General features: G+C 46.7%; 1 protein-coding gene across 2 annotated transcripts in view; it reads right to left on the bottom strand.

Annotated features, from left to right (window-relative positions):
• Positions 1-6,798: 6,798 nt before the first annotated feature.
• Positions 6,799-24,234, bottom strand: part of PROM2 (prominin 2) — a 157,790-nt gene continuing 140,354 nt past the window's right edge. The window contains exons 20-23 of one of the 2 annotated variants that reach the window (XM_075346185.1): positions 23,037-23,105; positions 21,505-21,594; positions 19,389-19,486; positions 6,799-15,441 (exon numbers count right to left, since the gene is read on the bottom strand). In XM_075346185.1, the coding sequence (XP_075202300.1) occupies positions 15,423-15,441; positions 19,389-19,486; positions 21,505-21,594; positions 23,037-23,105 (276 nt within the window). In that variant the 3' untranslated portion in view covers positions 6,799-15,422. The remainder of the gene's footprint in view (positions 15,442-19,388; positions 19,487-21,504; positions 21,595-23,036; positions 23,106-24,234) is intronic. The other variant, XM_075346184.1, reaches the window with a different exon arrangement.

The raw sequence follows: 24,234 nt of genomic DNA, 5'->3' as shown, positions 1-24,234 counted from the left end.
ACCTGGCTGCTCCGCATCACCATCCCCGGGACCCCCATACTGAGCATCGGTGGTGCAATCACCACAACCGTGGGTGGCGTCACGAAGTATAACAATCCCCACACCCAACCACAAACACCCCCTTTCACTCACGGGCGAGGAGTGTCGCTCGAGAAACCCCGGGATCCGGTCCACAGCTCGAGCCACCAGGAGCAGCTGCCTGACCCGAGCAGAAGGGGTGAGCGCGGTGTGCCGACACCCTCCTCCCCGCCCGCGACAACTTGGCGTCACGAACAGGATCTTACCGCTCTGCCGTCTGGTAGAGGTGCGCCTTGTTACCGCCGGAGGTATCCGGCAGAAAAATTTCAGAAGCCGCCATCTTTGGCGCGAAAAGTTCCCGCTCGAGCGTCTTCTCGAGCAGTAGAGGCGCGAAGGCCAAAACCCCGCCCCGAGAGAGGAGGGGCCGGAAAGAGCTAAGGGGGACGCGATGGCGGCTGGCTGCATGTAACAACGCAGCTAAAGAAAGATGGGGACACGAATGGAGAAATGGCAGCGTCCTCGAATTGGAGTGCGGGAATACCCGCCACCGGAGTACCCAAGCTCTGGGGGAAACGAGGCGGAGTAGCGTTTGAGGACTGCGGCCCGGGTGAGCTCCCCGCCGGGACCGCTGCGTGGCTGGAGCGGGAGTTGGGCCGATTCTGCGTGAAGGTGAGGGCGCAGAGCCTGCAGCAGTTGATGGATTGGAAAGCAGAGATGCGAAGGATGGTTGCCGTAGTAGGGGCCCGTGAGCAAGGGGCCGCTGCGGCCGTGCCGCGTCGCGATCAGTCCACCCAAACCCCAGAGCCGGCCCTGATTGAGTGGGAGACAGACATCAGCACCGCGGCTGGAGGTCCGAAGGGGATGTCGTTGATGGAGGAGGAGGTCCCAAGTATGCCGCCTCCGCCGCCATTCCTAACGGCTGTCAGCGGTGCGGGGTTGAACTGCCAGTGGGAGGAAAATCCCATGTACCGCTCGGTCTCGGAGTGGGCCAACACCCTGCGGTGGTAGCCGCCTCAAGGGCAGCCGATGCCCGCTGCACCGTCCCCGTTGGGACCACCAGTGAGTTTAAGTTTGTTTGAAAGTTTGCAAAAGAATGATAAGGAAAATGAAAATTACCGAGTTTTTCATCTGATTTGCCTTGTGATTGAACCGGCAGGAGCTGGCACCGTTGTCCCCGTGGGGACCGTTAAAAGTTTTGCATAAGGGACTCCTTATGGACAAGCCCGTGAACTTGCAGGGCACCACAAACGTTAAGTGGCTTGTAAATATGTTGGGTACCGTTACCGTTTCCGCAATACCGTCTCCGGAGAGGCAGGTTGGAGGGAGGGCCCTGAGCAGAGCAGGCCAGGGCCCAGCCACCAAAGGAACCGGTGGCCACCCTCTGGAGGGGAAGGACAGATCCCGCTCGGGTAACTTGTGCTGGACTGTGGGTCAAGGGGTGCTGCCTGGGTTTTAGGGGCAGCATCAGGGCCAGGTTGCTTGGGTGGGAGAGAGCGGAAACCGTGACCATATACCGTTGCAACGTTTAAGTAAATGTGCCTCCCGTCTTGGGAAGAGTTTTGATTAAAAATGTTATTCATGTTTTTCTTAACCTTGTTACCCCCTTTTACAGAAAAATAAAACCGGTGTAGGACGGCAGCCCGCGGACGGTCTGCATTTTGCTAAGGGGGAATGTGTCGCCCTGGGCAAGCCAGGGGACACAGGTCACACACCACCACACCCCACACTCCAGGTAGGCACATCACAGCTAACCTACAAATCCTTGTTGCCTTCCTCCAGGAGTCTGATGATGCACACCAGGGGGTGGGCCAAGCGGTTGGCTCCGCCCACCGAGGAGGTCACAGCTCTGGAGGCAGGAAGAAACCAGGCAGTCCAGTGAGGGACATGAAAGAGTGAACAACGCAGAGTAGCCCAGGCAGGGCAAGAGTGAAGTTGAGTTAAGTAGAGGAGTTAAGAAAGTGAAAGTGAAAGTAGAGAAGTGGAAAAAGGAGGAAAGCAAGTGAAGTGACAGTGAAGAAAGACAGCCTGAAGGGTCCAGCTTTGTGGAGGGCCAGATCAGCAAGGTCAGCAACGGCGGTGACTGTCTGGAGGGGGACCGTTTGGAAGTTCCTGGAAGGACCCCGTTGGCTGTGTGCCCGATGGTCTGGAGCAGTGTTCCGAAGGACAGTCAGCACCAGGGCAGGGGCCTCTCGGACCCCGGCAAGGCTAGGAGTCGCCAAATTTGCCGAATCCGTCAGTGACGGGGACGCAGATCCCCCAACAACCAAGTCCCGATTGAAGGCAACAGCCCAACCTGAACCGGAGAGACACCGCCACCGCCACGGCACCAGTTTCTCAGGGCCAGCGCCTGCGGGCAAAGTGTAGAGCTCCTCCGGCCCAGATTGCAGCCGGGGAGCGGGTAACCGGAGGGAATCCACCGCTACCACAAGTCAAACATAGGTGCAAGGAAGAGGGACATCACCGTCACCTACCGGGAGTGCAGGTGCAGCCGTCTGTGGGACCGTCCTACCAGCCGTTTGGTTTACCGTACAAACTGTGTCCACGTCTCAGGCTGAGTGAGTACCACAGTGCCGCAAGGCACAGCGCTGCCCCCGCGTCCCTGCGCCCACCGGGCCCTACACTTTACATCTCATCACTGGGCCCCGGGATCACCAACCCCTACCCACGGAGGGGCAACACAACACCTGGCTGCTCCGCATCACCATCCCCGGGACCCCCATACTGAGCATCGGTGGTGCAATCACCACAACCGTGGGTGGCGTCACGAACTATAACAATCCCCACACCCAACCACAAACACCCCCTTTCACTCACGTGCGAGGAGTGTCGCTCGAGAAACCCCGGGATCCGGCCCACAGCTCGAGCCACCAGGAGCAGCTGCCGGACCCGAGCAGAAGGGGTGAGCGCGGTGTGCCGACACCCTCCTCCCCGCCCGCGACACTTACATTGTTTTTAAAAGAAGCCAAGATGAACAAGTCATGGTTCAGCAAAGACTTTATCTACCTACCCCGGTGTCATGCTGGGGACGGTTAATTATGGCGTATTTTTGAATGTGCTTGATGCAAATCAAAACATCCTGTTTGCAACTAGGGCACAAGTGCTGCCACTGATGGGGTGGGTGTCTGTGTGGCCCAATTTTTTGAAAAAAGGGAGACTCCGCTTGGAGTAACCCTTGCTTGCTGTGTTTTTAAAAGAAGCCAAGATGAACAGAGCTGGGATCAGGAAAGACTTTGCTACCTACCCCGGTGTCATCCTGGGGACGGATAAGAACGGCGTATTTTGGAATGTGCTTGATGCAAATCTAGCTGTGAAGTGTACAACTAGGGCACAAGTGCTGCCACTGAATGGGTGGCTGTGTGTGGGGCACAATTTTTTGAAAAAAAGGGAGACTCCGCTTGGAGTAACCCTTGCTTACATTGTTTTTAAAAGAAGCCAAGATGAACAAGTCATGGTTCAGCAAAGACTTTATCTACCTACCCCGGTGTCATGCTGGGGACGGTTAATTATGGCGTATTTTTGAATGTGCTTGATGCAAATCAAAACATCCTGTTTGCAACTAGGGCACAAGTGCTGCCACTGATGGGGTGGGTGTCTGTGTGGCCCAATTTTTTGAAAAAAGGGAGACTCCGCTTGGAGTAACCCTTGCTTGCTGTGTTTTTAAAAGAAGCCAAGATGAACAGAGCTGGGATCAGGAAAGACTTTGCTACCTACCCCGGTGTCATCCTGGGGACGGATAAGAACGGCGTATTTTGGAATGTGCTTGATGCAAATCTAGCTGTGAAGTGTACAACTAGGGCACAAGTGCTGCCACTGAATGGGTGGCTGTGTGTGGGGCACAATTTTTTGAAAAAAAGGGAGACTCCGCTTGGAGTAACCCTTGCTTACATTGTTTTTAAAAGAAGCCAAGATGAACAAGTCATGGTTCAGCAAAGACTTTATCTACCTACCCCGGTGTCATGCTGGGGACGGTTAATTATGGCGTATTTTTGAATGTGCTTGATGCAAATCAAAACATCCTGTTTGCAACTAGGGCACAAGTGCTGCCACTGATGGGGTGGGTGTCTGTGTGGCCCAATTTTTTGAAAAAAGGGAGACTCCGCTTGGAGTAACCCTTGCTTGCTGTGTTTTTAAAAGAAGCCAAGATGAACAGAGCTGGGATCAGGAAAGACTTTGCTACCTACCCTGGTGTCATCCTGGGGACGGTTAATTATGGCGTATTTTTGAATGTGCTTGATGCAAATCTAGCTGTGAAGTGTACAACTGGGGCACAACTACTGCCACTGAAGGGGTGGGTGTGTGTGGGGCACAATTTTTGGAAAAAAGGGAGACTCCGCTTGGAGTCACCTTGCGGTGTTTTACATGACTTTAGAAGGGCGTGCCATGCCTATATCTGTGTCTCCTCCTCTCTTTCCTTGTCCAGCTCTTTTGTTTTTGCATAAGTATATGTCCTTGTCACTTTCCCATGTGTTTGTGTTGTGTTGTGAGTTGTTTGTGACCCTTTGGACACCTTTGAGGGTGTTTTCTAGGTGTTTTTATGTGTTTGTGATTGCCTGCCATTGTTTCCTATGCAGTTCGAGTTCGGTTCGTCGAACGTTCGACGAGCCGAACTCGAACGGGACCTCCGTTCGGCGAACCGACCTCGAGCCGAACCGGTTCGCTCATCTCTACTGCAGGGCTGGAGAAGGTGAGTAAAGTTTTGTTTTTTTTTCTCGCAGACACATGTCTTTTCTCCGGTGCGTGTCACACGGAACATATCCATGTGGTCCGTTTGTGTTACGTGTGAGCCGTTTGCGTTCCGTGTGACACCCATGATGCCGGAGAGAAAACGGACATGTTGCCATGAGAAACACACGGACACACGTATGAACGGAATGGACGCACGTTCCGTGCGTAAATACATACGTGTCTCCAACTCCATTTGAAAATATACAGTTAGGTCCAGAAATATTTGGACAGTGACACAAGTTTTGTTATTTTAGCTGTTTACAAAAACATGTTCAGAAATACAATTATATATATAATATGGGCTGAAAGTGCACACTCCCAGCTGCAATATGAGAGTTTTCATATCCAAATCGGAGAAAGGGTTTAGGAATCATAGCTCTGTAATGCATAGCCTCCTCTTTTTCAAGGGACCAAAAGTAATTGGACAAGGGACTCTAAGGGCTGCAATTAACTCTGAAGGCGTCTCCCTCGTTAACCTGTAATCAATGAAGTAGTTAAAAGGTCTGGGGTTGATTACAGGTGTGTGGTTTTGCATTTGGAAGCTGTTGCTGTGACCAGACAACATGCGGTCTAAGGAACTCTCAATTGAGGTGAAGCAGAACATCCTGAGGCTGAAAAAAAAGAAAAAATCCATCAGAGAGATAGCAGACATGCTTGTAGTAGCAAAATCAACAGTCGGGTACATTCTGAGAAAAAAGGAATTGACTGGTGAGCTTGGGAACTCAAAAAGGCCTGGGCGTCCATGGATGACAACAGTGGTGGATGATCGCCGCATACTTTCTTTGGTGAAGAAGAACCCGTTCACAACATCAACTGAAGTCCAGAACACTCTCAGTGAAGTAGGTGTATTTGTCTCTAAGTCAACAGTAAAGAGAAGACTCCATGAAAGTAAATACAAAGGGTTCACATCTAGATGCAAACCATTCATCAATTCCAAAAATAGACAGGCCAGAGTTAAATTTGCTGAAAAACACCTCATGAAGCCAGCTCAGTTCTGGAAAAGTATTCTATGGACAGATGAGACAAAGATCAACCTGTACCAGAATGATGGGAAGAAAAAAGTTTGGAGAAGAAAGGGAACGGCACATGATCCAAGGCACACCACATCCTCTGTAAAACATGGTGGAGGCAACGTGATGGCATGGGCATGCATGGCTTTCAATGGCACTGGGTCACTTGTGTTTATTGATGACATAACAGCAGACAAGAGTAGCCGGATGAATTCTGAAGTGTACCGGGATATACTTTCAGCCCAGATTCAGCCAAATGCCGCACAGTTGATCGGACGGCGCTTCATAGTACAGATGGACAATTACCCCAAGCATACAGCCAAAGCTACCCAGGAGTTCATGAGTGCAAAAAAGTGGAACATTCTGCAATGGCCAAGTCAATCACCAGATCTTAACCCAATTGAGCATGCATTTCACTTGCTCAAATCCAGACTTAAGATGGAAAGACCCACAAAGAAGCAAGACCTGAAGGCTGCGGCTGTAAAGGCCTGGCAAAGCATTAAGAAGGAGGAAACCCAGCGTTTGGTGATGTCCATGGGTTCCAGACTTAAGGCAGTGATTGCCTCCAAAGGATTCGCAACAAAATATTGAAAATAAAAATATTTTGTTTGGGTTTGGTTTATTTGTCCAATTACTTTTGACCTCCTAAAATGTGGAGTTTTTGTAAAGAAATGTGTACAATTCCTACAATTTCTATCAGATATTTTTGTTCAAACCTTCAAATTAAACGTTACAATCTGCACTTGAATTCTGTTGTAGAGGTTTCATTTCAAATCCAATGTGGTGGCATGCAGAGCCCAACTCGCGAAAATTGTGTCACTGTCCAAATATTTCTGGACCTAATTGTAGGTCTACGTGTGTACGTGTCTCCGGTACATGAGGAAACTGCCAAACACGTACTGGAGGCACGTACGTGTGAAAGAGGCCTTAATGAAAAAAGTACAGAAAAGGCACCATGCTTTATATTATAGTGAAGAAATCATACCTGACATGGATCTATGTCGTGCAAGAACATGTACATATTTTATTCATATAATTAGTGGCAAAAAGACAAACATTTAAAATCATTTAAAAAATACAAATACAAATCAGCTGTCATCCTGAATAACCCTGCATAATCACAGAAAGTTCCGAGTAAAGGGTCCCTGTGTATACCAGTAAAGGTTATATGCCAACACAATGCAGCTGTATTAATGCAGAATCCCACATGTAATCATGATACATAAATTCATAAGATAATTATAATATAAGAATACATTACATCCCAGTATCTTAAATACAATGAAACAGTTCCCATATACACGTGCTGCAGATTTAATGCTGTCCGTGCCCCTCAGTGATGTCCATGTCCCTCAAGTGATGTCCATGCTCCCCTAGTGATATCCGTGCCCCCCTAGTGATATCCGTGCCCCCCTAGTAATGTCTGTGCTCCCCTAGTGATGTTTGGTTCCTGAGTGATGTCTGTGTCCCCCAGGGCTGTCTGTGTCCTACACCCATGTTTATGCTTCCCAGTGATGGCTGTGCTCTAGTCCCTCTTGTGATGTATATGCCCCAGCCCCTCTTGTCATGTATATGCCCACAGCCCCACCTGTGATGTATATGCCCCAGCCTTCTCCTGTGATGTGTATGCATCACAGGAGGGGATGGAGCATATACATCACATTGGAGATTCTGGGGGAATATACATCACATTGGAGATGCGGTGGCATATACATCACAGGAAGGGCTGGGAGCATATACATCATAAGATGGGCTGGGCGTCTATACATTACAGGAGACTCTGGGGGCATATACATCACAGGAGGGTCTGGGGTCATATACATCACAGGAGGGGCTGGAGGCATATACATCACAGGGGGGCTGGGAGCATATACATCACAGGAGGGGGGCACATACATGTTACAAACCCCTCGTGTGATGTATGTGCCCCAGTGTCTCTTGTGATGTATATACAGCAGTCCCAACATCTTCTGTGTGATGTATATAGAACAGTCCCAGCATCTCCTTTGTGATGTATATGCCCCAGCCCCTTCAGTGATGTATGTGCCTCCAGTGACTCCTCTGATGTATATAAAGCAGTTCCAGAGTCTCCTATGTGATGTATATACAGCAGTTCCAGCATCTCCTATGTGATGTATATGCTCTCAGCCCTGCCCATGATGTATGTGCCCTTCGTTTTTCCTGTGATGTATATACAGCAGTCCCAGCATCTCCTATGTGATGTATCTGCCTCCAGCATCTCCTATGTGATGTATATGACTCCAGTATCTCCTCTGATGTATATATGTAGCGCCCCTGAGACCCTCAGGGTACTACAAGGAACTGCATCCTTTTGGGGATGCAGGACCTACCCCCTGGGACCTGTAACACCAGTGCCAGCAACAGCAACACACACCTAAAAATCCCAGTTACCACTAACACCAGGGCTACTGGGAGGGCCACCCAGTGGGCAGAGCGAACCCAGAGACTAGACCACCTCATGGGAGGGAGGAAGGAGTCTTCCAGTATGTAGTGAGGAGAGCAGACGTGCCTGAGCTTGGTCTGTGTAACAGTGACTCAGGGGCACGGGAGTCAGATTGCCAGCATTGGGCAAACGAGTACCTCTGAGCAGAGGCCAAGACCCCAGGGATGGTACGAGGGAGCACACTGGAATCTGGGCACGAACGGGGCAAAGGGCCCTAGGTCACATGTCAAGTTTCAAACGGTTTGATAAATACCTGCACGGTGAGGACACCTTCATGGACTTCATCAAACCAAATAATCCAGGGGCATCAGCAGTAAACTAGGATCAGAGTTTGGACACTTACTTCCCCGCAGGGTCCGCACTGCCCGCCGTACAGAGACGGAGACTGTACCCCAAAAGGGACGGTCGGGGTTCCCAAACGCTCCATACTACTGGGACTCAATCTACAGAGAGTGCCGGGGACAGAGCAACCTGGGTCACTACATTGGCCCTGATACTCCTGGGACTGGAACTAGCAAGCCGAGGGTCCATGTGAGTAGAGACTGTTAAAGTTAACCCAGTGTGGTCTCATTATACACCATACATCTCCCAGGCACAGCCCTACCTGCGGAGGGCCTACCATTTCAGCTGCCATTACCACCATCCCTGGGAGTGCCCACATTGAGCAGCAGCGGTTCCCTATCTTTAACTGCAACCCGCCGGTGGCGTCATGAACATTAACTCTTTATCCCCTGTAAATACCCCCTTTTTATTAAGCATCCCCAGGGCCTCCAGAGTGACATTCCCAAACTGCAAACTGCCTGGGACCGAGTACCACCTTCCCTGGGCGACACATATACAGTGTCTGTTATGGGATGTATATGGTTTACCAATCTTATTATCACAAAGAGTTGACTGCACTTCAGACCGAGACAAACCTGAAAAAGCAGTTGTAAGAAGCAACATGATTAGTATCACCAAACATCACAGCTGAACCAAAGAGAAGCAGCTCCAGCCACCACAGTAGGGGTGAGTTAATTCATTGTTTGACCAAATATAGCAGGGTCATTTTCACATTGATAATTTTATACAGCCCCCGAAGATTTGAAAGTCAAAAGTTCAACACATTGTTACTCTTTTGTGTACACCATGGAACACGATGAAGACTGTCATTAAGAAGTGTCTTAAATTTGGCACAATAGTGGCGTTACCTAGAACTGAATGTCCCTGAAAAATTAAAGACAAGATGAAAATTGGTCCGGGAGGATGCCAAGAGGCCTATCGCAAAATGTAAAGAAGCTGCAAAAACTTCTGGCAAGTACTGGTTATTTATTGCATGTTACAACAGTCTCCTGTATTCTTCATATATCTGGCCTGTGTGGTAGTTTGGCAACAATAAAGCCCTTTGGATTGTTCCTTGGTCTGGCGTCCCTTACTGCTCTGCCGCATACCCCGTCACAAACTGGCTATGGTCCTGTATTAGACACAGGATTGAAAACATGAGGGTGGGGTCCCAGCAGAGGCTTTTCCATGGATTCTTGCAAATTAATTGCTTATTTAATCACAGAAAGTTCCGAGTAAAGGGTCCCTGTGTATACCAGTAAAGGTTATATGCCAACACAATGCAGCTGTATTAATGCAGAATCCCACATGTAATCATGATACATAAATTCATAAGATAATTATAATATAAGAATACATTACATCCCAGTATCTTAAATACAATGAAACAGTTCCCATATACACGTGCTGCAGATTTAATGCTGTCCGTGCCCCTCAGTGATGTCCATGTCCCTCAAGTGATGTCCATGCTCCCCTAGTGATATCCGTGCCCCCCTAGTGATATCCGTGCCCCCCTAGTAATGTCTGTGCTCCCCTAGTGATGTTTGGTTCCTGAGTGATGTCTGTGTCCCCCAGGGCTGTCTGTGTCCTACACCCATGTTTATGCTTCCCAGTGATGGCTGTGCTCTAGTCCCTCTTGTGATGTATATGCCCCAGCCCCTCATGTCATGTATATGCCCACAGCCCCACCTGTGATGTATATGCCCCAGCCTTCTCCTGTGATGTGTATGCATCACAGGAGGGGATGGAGCATATACATCACATTGGAGATTCTGGGGGAATATACATCACATTGGAGATGCGGTGGCATATACATCACAGGAAGGGCTGGGAGCATATACATCATAAGATGGGCTGGGCGTATATACATTACAGGAGACTCTGGGGGCATATACATCACAGGAGGGTCTGGGGTCATATACATCACAGGAGGGGCTGGAGGCATATACATCACAGGGGGGCTGGGAGCATATACATCACAGGAGGGGGGCACATACATGTTACAAACCCCTCGTGTGATGTATGTGCCCCAGTGTCTCTTGTGATGTATATACAGCAGTCCCAACATCTTCTGTGTGATGTATATAGAACAGTCCCAGCATCTCCTTTGTGATGTATATGCCCCAGCCCCTTCAGTGATGTATGTGCCTCCAGTGACTCCTCTGATGTATATAAAGCAGTTCCAGAGTCTCCTATGTGATGTATATACAGCAGTTCCAGCATCTCCTATGTGATGTATATGCTCTCAGCCCTTCCCATGATGTATGTGCCCTTCGTTTTTCCTGTGATGTATATACAGCAGTCCCAGCATCTCCTATGTGATGTATCTGCCTCCAGCATCTCCTATGTGATGTATATGACTCCAGTATCTCCTCTGATGTATATATGTAGCGCCCCTGAGACCCTCAGGGTACTACAAGGAACTGCATCCTTTTGGGGATGCAGGACCTACCCCCTGGGACCTGTAACACCAGTGCCAGCAACAGCAACACACACCTAAAAATCCCAGTTACCACTAACACCAGGGCTACTGGGAGGGCCACCCAGTGGGCAGAGCGAACCCAGAGACTAGACCACCTCATGGGAGGGAGGAAGGAGTCTTCCAGTATGTAGTGAGGAGAGCAGACGTGCCTGAGCTTGGTCTGTGTAACAGTGACTCAGGGGCACGGGAGTCAGATTGCCAGCATTGGGCAAACGAGTACCTCTGAGCAGAGGCCAAGACCCCAGGGATGGTACGAGGGAGCACACTGGAATCTGGGCACGAACGGGGCAAAGGGCCCTAGGTCACATGTCAAGTTTCAAACGGTTTGATAAATACCTGCACGGTGAGGACACCTTCATGGACTTCATCAAACCAAATAATCCAGGGGCATCAGCAGTAAACTAGGATCAGAGTTTGGACACTTACTTCCCCGCAGGGTCCGCACTGCCCGCCGTACAGAGACGGAGACTGTACCCCAAAAGGGACGGTCGGGGTTCCCAAACGCTCCATACTACTGGGACTCAATCTACAGAGAGTGCCGGGGACAGAGCAACCTGGGTCACTACATTGGCCCTGATACTCCTGGGACTGGAACTAGCAAGCCGAGGGTCCATGTGAGTAGAGACTGTTAAAGTTAACCCAGTGTGGTCTCATTATACACCATACATCTCCCAGGCACAGCCCTACCTGCGGAGGGCCTACCATTTCAGCTGCCATTACCACCATCCCTGGGAGTGCCCACATTGAGCAGCAGCGGTTCCCTATCTTTAACTGCAACCCGCCGGTGGCGTCATGAACATTAACTCTTTATCCCCTGTAAATACCCCCTTTTTATTAAGCATCCCCAGGGCCTCCAGAGTGACATTCCCAAACTGCAAACTGCCTGGGACCGAGTACCACCTTCCCTGGGCGACACATATACAGTGTCTGTTATGGGATGTATATGGTTTACCAATCTTATTATCACAAAGAGTTGACTGCACTTCAGACCGAGACAAACCTGAAAAAGCAGTTGTAAGAAGCAACATGATTAGTATCACCAAACATCACAGCTGAACCAAAGAGAAGCAGCTCCAGCCACCACAGTAGGGGTGAGTTAATTCATTGTTTGACCAAATATAGCAGGGTCATTTTCACATTGATAATTTTATACAGCCCCCGAAGATTTGAAAGTCAAAAGTTCAACACATTGTTACTCTTTTGTGTACACCATGGAACACGATGAAGACTGTCATTAAGAAGTGTCTTAAATTTGGCACAATAGTGGCGTTACCTAGAACTGAATGTCCCTGAAAAATTAAAGACAAGATGAAAATTGGTCCGGGAGGATGCCAAGAGGCCTATCGCAAAATGTAAAGAAGCTGCAAAAACTTCTGGCAAGTACTGGTTATTTATTGCATGTTACAACAGTCTCCTGTATTCTTCATATATCTGGCCTGTGTGGTAGTTTGGCAACAATAAAGCCCTTTGGATTGTTCCTTGGTCTGGCGTCCCTTACTGCTCTGCCGCATACCCCGTCACAAACTGGCTATGGTCCTGTATTAGACACAGGATTGAAAACATGAGGGTGGGGTCCCAGCAGAGGCTTTTCCATGGATTCTTGCAAATTAATTGCTTATTTTTAATGGCAGTTATGTTTATAAAATGTATGAAAAAACAATGTAAGAATAAAAACAGCGTAAGAGCGACAAAAACATTTGTATATTTATAAAAACCATACAGTATGGTGCCCAATACCTGTGCCATATGTTATCACTATTAAATATCGGCCTAAATAACTGCTATTCAGTGCTGCTGCCACTATACATTCCAAAGCTCATAAGCTACACGGTGCCATACGATACCTAAATCTAAATAAATATCACCATACAGTGACCAAATAAAACTAATATACAGTGATAATAATATAATAACATTGTCATACATTCTTCTAATGTCAGTGCTATAAAATGTCTGAAAATTTTTAAAGGCCCCATAACACATTAGATGAAAATTGGTTGAACCTGACAATTTTAGGTTGGTCCAGACAAAGATCTGACATGTATGGGGGTGTCCCAACATTAGCGAATGAGAAGGATCTGGCAGTTGAAATTGAAGACTCAAGCCTTTTCTTTTCAGGGGAGATAAGCAGATGCCAGTGGAGTCTTTCTCTTCTGTTGTCATTCAGAGGCATCGGAGAGTTGGGACAGATAGATTGTAGCTCCGGCGTCTCTGCAGAGATGTAGACTTTCTCACCGCCCTCGGCTAGGATGTGTCCTCCCCCGCAGTTCCCCGGCCACCCACGTGTGCTGCTGCCTCCTTCCCCTCCTGGGTACTGTACATGCCACACAGGATTCCCGGGAATGCATCTAAGACGTACGCATGCACACCAGCCCTCCTCCAAGGGCCGGTGTGCTATTTCAAGGGAAAAGTCTCTCAGCTTATGGCTGAGAAGCACTGTGTATTTAAGGCACCCTCCCATTAGGGGAGGTGCTTGGTCAACACATTCAGTTAGTCAGTATACCAGTCTGCTAGCAAGTTGTCAGGTCCCATTAAACCTGACTGCCCATACCAGCCAATCCCTGCCCACCATTCCTGTCCATACCTACCTGTCCAGTCTGCCTCTGTCACCCCACCTGTACTTGTCTATTCCTGAGTCCATCACCTGCCTTGGAGTTCAGCTGCCACAGTCCTGGACACTGCCCTGGGAGTGGTACTTGGCCTCCGCCTCGCGGTGGGCGCTTAGTTAAACTCCTGGCACTATAGAGTAAGCCTGGTTTCCCCCTGTGGTCCAGTGGGTCCAGTAATCCCGCTCGCTGGCCCTACACCAGCCATGATGACCATCTATGTAACCATAGATAAACATTCAGATATCTCATGTGTATAGCTAGCTTTACTTTTCAATCAATATGACAATTTGTAGGGGTCACAACTTCAAGTGCCGGACATTCTGTGGGCCCCCTCCAACATAGCCCAACAATGAGTCCTAGTCTTTTCCTCTAGCACATAAAGCCATCCTTATTTAAATAAGTGAATCCATAAACTCCTCTTTATTGAACTATGTATGGGCTCATAGCAATCTTTGGACATTGTGTTATGCATACATATAATACAGCCGTGTGCATGAGGCCTAATGCTTTATTACATTTCTTTCACATTTTTATAATGTTTATATACAGTATAAGCTCATTCTTTTTTGGCACATTCATTCTTCGGTTATCTTGGTTTATGAAGAAACACACAGTCCTGAAGTCCTGATCCACTTCGACAGTGCGGTACTTAATGGTAAGGGATTTCAGTGCAAGTAATGATGCATTTTGTGCAATACATAAAAAAACAGGGGTTGTAGAGTCTTGTAGTGTAGATTTTAATATTGTTGAGGTAGGCCATTCATAAATATGAACTGATGTTCCCAGTAGCTTAACTAACAGCTTGTAGTCCCCAGTGCAAAATCTCCAACACGGCCTCCAATTTTAAATGTCTTTAAAGTAGCGTAATAGTCTTTTTATAAAGGTCAAAGTAATATTTTCCCTCTTTGAACATATTATAGTTATTCCTCTGCATGTTACGATATTGTTTGTAATACAAATGAGTAGCAAAATATATTCATTTTAAGCAGGCACCTTTTTCATGCCCATCTTAGAATGTGGATTCATAGATGGTTCTGTATCCCAGCTGTTTGAGGTTCAGTTTTTGTAGCGTAGTACTTACAAAACCAAGGTTACTAACCATAAATAGTGTCAACCTACGGTATAATAATCTATTCTTTTAGGATGCCTGGTTCTTCAGACAACCCATTGTCAAATAATCTTAGATAGAGGGAAGTCTTTGATTTATTAGCCAGGACGACTATGTCTGCACCGCAACATCAACAGTTCATTGATTTCAATAACAATTGTGGTATGACTAGCTTCTCCTGCAGGGAGCGCTACAGGGCATTTAGGTCCAAACCACTTGGGTTCCCCATCTTATTGTCAGGGTTTAAGTAGTGCAAGTCAAGACTCTATGATTTCTTCTTCTTGTGGGACCCATAGTAAAAAATAGATGATTCCATTAATCAAAATTTTTGATCTCTTGACTATTGATGTTTGTATGCATTTTGTCATGTGGTCAATTCATTTTTGAAGAATCCAATATTGTTGTTTCTGGGCCATTCAATAATAGTCCATCATGTGTAAAGGGCCCTGGTATACTTTTACGTAGAGTTCCCCTCTTGTAGAGTTAGGTCTTTAATCCAACGTTCGTCAAGGTTCGCCATGAAGTCTGGTGATTCTTCAGCTTCACAGAAGAAAATAAAATCCCTTGGAGATCAGAATTAATTTCTCCCAATCTCGGTGATTGGAGTCATTGGGAAAAGATTCTCCTCTTCGGGACTTCGACCTCTGCAGGTAGAGCAGAGAAAATAAGAGGCAAATATGGCGGGCTAGAGAGTCAGAGATAGTCTGCATAAGAAACCCAAAGAAACAGAAAACAGATGATGATGGGATTAGCATGGGGTATTGGGAACATATGAGCAAGAATAGCAAAAGTGCAGAAGGGTTATAAAATTTGTGAATGAGAATAAAAACAGCTTAACATACTGAAAATAGTGTAGAAACATTTTTCAGCTCTTCCATCTTTGGCCGATCCACCGCTGATGTTCCAGCTATAGTCAAGTAGTGGTCAAATGTCCTACGACTAGCATCATGCCAGTAATACGGCAAAAAGTTTACTACTTGACTGCTGATTGGCTGCACTGGTCACATGCGTGCCGCTTGAAAACCAAGACAAGGTGGCTCATCAGCGCTAGATCGGCAGGGGATAGAATCCGTGACTAGTTTCTGTTTTATTTGATGCTGCTTTTTTCACAAACTGGATAACCCCTCTAAAGACAGTCACAGGTATTTAATTATTAAAGGCTAAATAACCAGATTAAAGATACCACAGAATCTCAATTTTGTGATTATAGGTTCCTTGAATCAATCCGTTAAAAAACATTTACACCATATGAAGAAATGAGAAAAGCGTCACCCAAGAGAAAGAAGACAATGTGTCTTGTGTATGTTGGCATAAAATGACCGCTATCAATTCCACAGACAATCATCTGATGTTTCTTTCTATTTCACTTGTGGTTCACAATATAGAATATTGTACAATAAAGCAGATCTCTCTCACCCTCTATGAGCAAAACAACAACAACAAAAGAGGCAAAAACAATGTAAACTTATTAATAATTTACTGCAGACTTAAAAGGGAAATGTCATCAGAGAATTATCTATTCTTTAAAGAATCCTGTAATTTCTCTTTACTTTCCAGAATACGCTTTCACGTGAGTGACCATAAGAAAACATCATGTCTACTTTTTAAGTGATTAGTAATTTGCAGTCTTCCACCTCTGAAAGCGCTATCCTTTATTTTCAGTTTTCTTAACGCTACTGGCTGGAGGACAGCTGCTATAATGTCTTCCAGACTTTGCATACAGGGACATGAAGGAATCCTGCTGTTCTTTTCAATGTACTGTAGCACACAGACAGAAGCAGCAGCAATAGTATAGAAGACATTATACAGCAGTACTGAGCTGTGAAGTTGTGAATCCAGGTCTAGAGTGAAATAAATTTGGTACAAGTTTCATAATCTGTTCTCTGGCTGGGTGTGCACGGACTCTCACTAACAGAGCACACTTCCCTACTCTGGCTGGGTGTGCATGGGCTCTCACTAACAGAGCACACCTCCCTTCTCTGGCTGGGTGTGCATGGGCTCTCACTAACAGAGCACACCTCCCTTCTCTGGCTGGGTGTGCATGGGTTCTCACTAACAGAGCGCACCTCCCTTCTCTGGCTGGGTGTGCATGGGCTCTCACTAACAGAGCGCACCTCCCTTCTCTGGCTGGGTGTGCATGGGCTCTCACTAACAGAGCACACCTCCCTTCTCTGGCTGGGTGTGCATGGGCTCTCACTAACAGAGCACACCTCCCTTCTCTGGCTGGGTGTGCATGGGCTCTCACTAACAGAGCACACCTCCCTTCTCTGGCTGGGTGTGCATGGGCTCTCACTAACAGAGCGCACCTCCCTTCTCTGGCTGGGTGTGCATGGGCTCTCACTAACAGAGCACACCTCCCTTCTCTGGCTGGGTGTGCATGGGCTCTCACTAACAGAGCACACCTCCCTTCTCTGGCTGGGTGTGCATGGGCTCTCACTAACAGAGCACACCTCCCTTCTCTGGCTGGGTGTGCATGGGCTCTCACTAACAGAGCGCACTTCCCTTCTCTGGCTGGGTGTGCATGGGCTCTCACAAACAGAGCACACCTCCCTTCTCTGGCTGGGTGTGCATGGGCTCTCACTAACAGAGCGCACCTCCCTTCTCTGGCTAGGTGTGCATGGGCTCTCACTAGCAGAGCGCACTTCCCTCCTACTCGCTCTATAAAGTATAATAGGGGGTGTAGCCTGACACCCCACAAATGGATTTGAGATCATTTTTTTTCAGAGTGTATGGTGAGTTTAGGATGTGGGAAAGAGGGGGAAGAAGTGGCTCATAACTGGAGAAAGAAGCAGATTTATGTAATAACATATATTACAGTTTCTTTTTTTTCACCTGTACTATTCATTTATGTAGTGTTTGTTGAAGCATTAGTGACTTCATGTTAAACATATTTCTTCGACATCATAAGCCCTATCCACATGGCATGAAAATCGGTGCGAGTGGAGTGCGATAAAAAAATCGCATTCCACTCGGACCAATATTAGCCTATGTATCAGCACCCATGAGCGATTATTTTCTCAGTCCTAATTGGACCGAGAAAACAGTCGCAGCGACTGTAATGCGATCCTGTTTTCTCTCGCACCCATTCAAGCCTATGGGAGGAGAGAAAAATCGCACTGCACTCGGTACACCGGGCGAGAATGGCAATAGTCGACTACAGTGAAGAGAGGGAGATAAATCCCTCCCTCCCCTCCTCAGTGCCGGCCCGCCTCCCGCAGCTGAGGTCCGCTCACACGACCGGACCTCAGTCACAGGGACACTCGCATGACACTCGGCTCTGCTGTATTGCCAGCGTGAGCCGAGTGTCATGTGAGAGGATCGCAGTAATCCCCGTGTGGCCCCAGCCTAAAAGGCAGCTGTTATGACTCGGATTTAGGGAAGGTCCAGCGTGATGTAAAACACACAACAGACAGGGGTTTTACCAAGACAAACAAGCGGTATACCAGGGACATAACATTGGTGGGCCCTGATGCTAGTGAGGGGAAAGATGGACACCTTCTCCTGTTACCTGACTCTGTACCCTGCATTCCTAGCCACTTCCTACTATACAAAATCCTCACCTGTCACTGAGCAGTAATCTGAAGCTCTGAGGGACCCTGCAGTAAGCGCTGACTAGGGAGTAGAAGGTAAGGATCCCTAGTCCCACTGCTGCACTAAAACAACACACCAAGGGAAGGTAAGACAGGCAGGGAGGAAAACAACAACAGAGTAACTCCAACAACTAGGCAACAGTCAGGCGCCATTACTGCAGCCTACACCGCAATGAACAGCAAGGGCTCCAGCAGCTCCTTCCACCTCCAGGCGCAGAATCCAAATGGCAAAGTGAATAGCCGACACCCTCTGCTGGAAGCACAGGGTATATAAAGGGACTGGGAGTGGTTCCAAACCGGAAACACCTGATCAGGAGTCAGAAGCTACTGGCAAGGAAAACTGACATTAACTCTTGCCACACCCAAAGAAAGCACATTTAATATGTAGAGTCTCAGATGAGAATGAGAGACTCTAGTCCTGATCCTGTCACTAGTCTCAAAATACAGAGAGACGGCCATGACAGCTGGAGATGTTCCTTGTCTTCTAAGGAAAAGTATTATGGTCATGCTTTGTGATCTGTGCAGAGGTCATTTTATAGCTAGGCGGATGAATTGAGCGGTGACATCGCCCATTGTGTTTGGAGGATCGGGTGTTATCTATAACATTCATTTTAATCCTGCCTGTGATAAGATGACCCCTGAGAAATGATCTCTACAGAACATTGTGAGTCTATAATGAGGCTTAGGGATCACAGTGAGAACGACATCTTTTAGGATTATTTTTCCATAGATTGTAATATGGAAAAAAATATCCAAAACAGCTTAAAAAATAAGTTTAACATCAAAAATGTGATCTGAACAATGGGTGATTCTTCTGCTGACACTTGCCCTTTTTGTCCATTTTCAGTATAAAGTGCTACTTTTAAAAAGTCATGTATGAGATCTGAAAAGTGATGAGAAAGTGCTGTATTCTCCAAGGAGATGGATTTTAGGTCACATTTATCAAGTGAACTAAGCTTGTTAATAGCAGGTCCATGATTTTAAGCCTTTCAATACATTTGGAGTGCTACCTTCTGTCATTTTAGGAGTATGTATACGTATAAAGCCCCGGATATACTCACCGAGACTTGGGTGCCATATACTGTGCAGATTTAATACTAAGTAATATATTGGGAATCAGGAGAATGGCGCACCAACCAAGGCAAAACCAAAAGCCGTTCTACAAAGGAAAACACGTTATCATTACCTTTCAGCACTTCATTTTTGGAAGACTACATATATTTATTATCAATTCTGGCAAATCCCAAGAGAATGCGGAGTGCTTGAATCAAGTATGTACCGTAAGCACAATTATCCCACAACTTGCATTGGTCTATTGCTAGTCCATCTAGCTTTTAGGACCTATTATTTTAAGAGTATGATTTTTTAGATACAATTTCCTAACTCTTCCATTTGTCTGAATGGGGCTTGTAGAAAACCAAGCACATGCTTCAGAAATAATCCTGTTTAGAAGAAAACAAGAGATTTTATATCTGCAACAAATCTGCTGTCTCTGAATCTTCTTTATGCCAGGATTTTCCTGACAGGTGCATAATACCGTGTTTCCTCGAACATAAGACACTCTTTTTTTGCCACAAAAAATGTGCTAGTGCTTATTTTTGGGGTAGGGCTTACTCTTGAGGAAACACGGTTGGGGGAAAAGTTGTGTGTGTGATCTGATTTGTGTGGGTGTGTGATCTGATGTGTGTGAGTGTGTGATCTGATGTGTGTGGGTGTGTGATCTGATGTGTGTGGGTGTGTGATCTGATGTGTGTGAGTGTGTGATCTGATGTGTGTGGGTATGTGATCTGATGTGTGTGGGTGTGTGATCTGATGTGTGTGGGTGTGTGATCTGATGTGTGCGAGTGTGTGATCTGATGTGTGTGGGTGTGTGATCTGATGTGTGTGGGTGTGTGATCTGATGTGTGTGGGTGTGTGATCTAATGTGTGTGGGTGTGTGATCTGATGTGTGTGGGTGATCTGATGTGTGTGGGTGTGTGATCTGATGTGTGTGGGTGTGTGATCTAATGTGTGTGGGTGTGTGATCTAATGTGTGTGGGTGTGTGATCTGATGTGTGTGGGTGTGTGATCTGATGTGTGTGGGTGTGCGATCTGCTGTGTGTGGGTGTGCGTTCCACTGCAGATCCTCCCATTTGAGGAGTATGATTGGAGCGTCTTCTGTCTTCTTTCTTCTCTCTTGGGGGTGTCTGCTTTCTACAATGAAGTGTCTCACAGTATTCTTTAACTTTTTCAGCTGCATAGATACTTCATTACTGAACCATGATTAGGGCTTTTTTCGGGGTAGGGCTTATATTTAAGCCTTACGTTGAAAATACTGAAAATTCCTGCTAGGGATTATTTTCGGGGTAGGTTTTATTTTTGGGGAAACACTGTAGTAGCAGCTACTTCTTCGGGCCTACGAGTTGGGGCTGAACTGCCCCCTGCCTGATGTCCCATATTCCAGTCTATATGTTCTTGGTAGGAGTTGCCTCACGTGAGCTCACACATGGATCCCACTGGATACCTGGTGGCTTCTGGTTATTTTTCACAGTGGACACCCTCCTGTGACAGCTCTGTTTGAGCAAGCTCTGATAATAGCATTTCAACCTCCTAGATGTTATAATAACCAGAGACCATGGCATCTAAGTGGTTAGACAGAGGTGTAGTGACCCCTAATGGGGTCGTCCAATATATACACAGGAACCTTATGACTTGTAGTCACAGCAGCCGAGGGTCCAGGGAACGGCCCTATTCAAACCTTTCCAATGCGATCCCAGCCTTTTTTATGAAATTTAACCCCTTTATACATTAACTATAAAGACTATATTGTTTATCTATTGCGCTCTGAGAAGGGACTAAGCAGGTTCCAAGAAAATGTCTTTCCATATGATTATTGGGGTTTACCCTACAAATAAGGGTTTGATTCATGGACCCCTTGGTCTTCCAAGTGGGACTGTAATACAGGAATATAATGTAATAGAGCACGCCATGATTTATTTCTCCTTGTGTGACCTCCGTTATGTCAGTTATCACTTTTTTTTACCATTGAATGTATAGAAGACTCATACAATTTCTAAGTCTATCCTACTGTAACTTGATCTGCTGTGGTATTGGTCTTCTAATAAATCAGTCATTTTCAGGCTAAATCTATTTAATGGCCCATAAGTATCTTGGACCTTTGCTTGCCATTCCACTCACCCAGGGATCAGTCACATTGTCGCAGACCACAGTGCGAGCGTTGTCAAGTGTCGTGGCCACTGAGCGGCAGGAAGCAATGTCATCTGTGATCTGCAATGAGAATACAGACGATAAACAATGGACTGCAGTCACTTCCATCACTATATGTCCTTCATGGTATTATGGGCAACTTCTATTCCAATGTATACTGTCACGGATATGGTCTCTGGTGCTCAAAATCCACAGAAAATACCATGGGCAGCACAGTGGCTCAGTGGTTAGCACTGCAGTCTTGCAACACTGGGGTCCTGGGTTCAAATCCCACCAAAGACACCATCTGCAAGGAGTTTGTATGTTCTCCCCATGTTTGCATTGGTTTCCACTCCAAAAACATACTGATGTAGATTGTGAGCCCCAATGGGGACAGTGTTGCCATTGTATGTAAAGCGCTATGGAATTAATAGCACTATATAAATGAATAAAAATTATTATTATTAGTGATAATTTCTGTAATAAAATCTAATTATTAGCATTACTCATAAGAACTCTATTGACACTTTTCAGTCTAGTGTTGAAGAGTTACTTTATTATATGAATGTGATAGTTTTCATGATTTAGTGTCAATTCTCAATTAATCGAAATACTCATATAAAACTAGTGTACTACATGCAGAAACAGGTTCTACTGCAACTAATCTATGGCGGTTATACACCGTGAGTAAGAAGGTGATGGCCTTCCACGCCCAAGAAGCTTTAAAAGACCTTTACAGCTGACTACAGCCTTGGTATTTTGCAATTAATTCATACCGTTAGGGATTGACTAAGATAATTGTGATATGTTTGCTTAGCATGTTTTAACATGCTGGAGATCATATAATTCCAATACACGATTGTAATCTGCAGATAATCTGTATAATCTGTGTTGATACTGCGACTGCCGACATCCGGTATAATTACAGGGCTGTATGAGATTACAAAGGATATCTAGTTTCCACCACTCTTTTTTCCTGGTTGTAGTTCACCCCTTGTGCGAGTGGAGGAGGCTGAACTGCAATACCAATAGTGGCCAATGGGTAAGAGTAACCAATGGGTAAAAGTGGCCAATGGGTAAGAGTAACCAATGGGTAAGAGTGGCCAATGAGTAAGAGTAACCAATGGGTAAGAGTGGCCAATGGGTAAGTGTAGCCAATGGGTAAGAGTAACCAATGGGTAAGAGTAGCCAATGGGTAAGAGTAGCCAATGGGTAAGAGTAGCCAATGGGTAAGAGTTGCCAATGGGTAAGAGTGGCCAATGGGTAAGAGTGGCCAATGGGTAAGAGTGGCCAATGGGTAAGAGTAGCCAATGGGTAAGAGTAGCCAATGGGTAAGAGTAACCAATGGGTAAGAGTAACCAATGGGTAAGAATGGCCAATGGGTAAGAGTGCCCAATGGGTAAGAGTAGCCAATGGATAAGAGTAGTCAATGGGTAAGAGTGGCGCTGTTTCAGGAAGAAAAAATAATAATTAATTTAAGCTCAGAAACTTCAACGCTTAGTGAAATTTTAGTTATAACTTACAGTTTGCTTCACCCAGTCAATGTATTGGATAAAGTATGCGATCGCTTTATTGAGCAGGCACTTACTCTCCTATAGAAATAACCAGAAAGTGAAATGAGTCATTTACTTTATAGTCGAATTGTTCAAATGCAATAGTTATATTAAAGAGACATATACATAAAACAAACGTAATCTAAACCATTGGAGTTGATTAATTCATTAATGTGTGTACCCCAGAATTCTGTCGTGAAACACCTGCTGCTGTTTTTACGTCAGTCCTGGCCAGCTACGCCAATATGTGCAGCGCATGGACGGGATGTCCGCCCGGCAAATTCATAACTCAGTCCAGAAATGTACTCCGGCCCCTAACTGGATCACATATCTACTGGAGGCGCTTGTACAATGCACCTAATGGTGTGTGCCTCAGTCAGTTAAGCACATCATATTCCAGCAACCCCTTCAAAATGCCAATCTTAATGAATCGGGGGCCCGTGAGGTTTTAAATTGAACTCTTTTGGAAGGACATGATAAAGCTGTATTTGTGATGCCCCTGACTATCACGCTGTCACAGGGAACTGCACCCCTTTCTCTTATGGTGCAGAACTCCCCACCCATGGTTCTGGGATCCTAACTATTGGTATTGCTTCCATCAGCACTCAATTCCTAGCCACACCTGACACCACACCCTGTCAGGCACACCAGTGGTTGGTCTAGCTGGAACAGGGTGCCTAGGGGTCGGGCAGACTGGTGGGAGGGAGGAAGTGGAGAGAAGACTTTAGAGTCAATTCAGTGGTAGCTCCCAAAGAGTGAGGAGCTGAGGGAGTTGTAGCTCCCTGGGTGACGTTGGTTAGGTCGCAGACGGTGGTTTGGGACCGGAGGAGTCGGAGACCCGGTCGCAGGGTATTGGAGAAGGGTGCCCAGACTTAGTTTTGGAGAACGGTCGGCCCGGGCACATACAGCAAGGCTGGCAGACGGTGGTGACCGTCTGCAGGAGGGGCCGATTGACGCGGAACCGCAGGACTGGGGATGGGCGGTGGCCCGCCGGTACCGAACCGGGGAGCAAAGAGACGCCACCACCATCCGGCAGGGCCTACGGACCCCGACCAGGCTTGGAGTCGCCGTAAAACCGGTCAAATCCGTTAGCGACGGGAACCTCCGGGGATTCCCAGCAGCAAACACTCGATTGAAGGCAACCGCTCAACCGTGAAGGGAAATACAG

The sequence above is a fragment of the Anomaloglossus baeobatrachus genome, chromosome 4 (genome assembly GCF_048569485.1).
Source record: "Anomaloglossus baeobatrachus isolate aAnoBae1 chromosome 4, aAnoBae1.hap1, whole genome shotgun sequence".
NCBI classification, from domain to species: Eukaryota; Metazoa; Chordata; class Amphibia; order Anura; family Aromobatidae; genus Anomaloglossus; species Anomaloglossus baeobatrachus.
The sequence above is the reverse complement of the archived record's forward strand: the minus strand, read 5'-3'. Positions and strand labels throughout refer to the sequence as shown.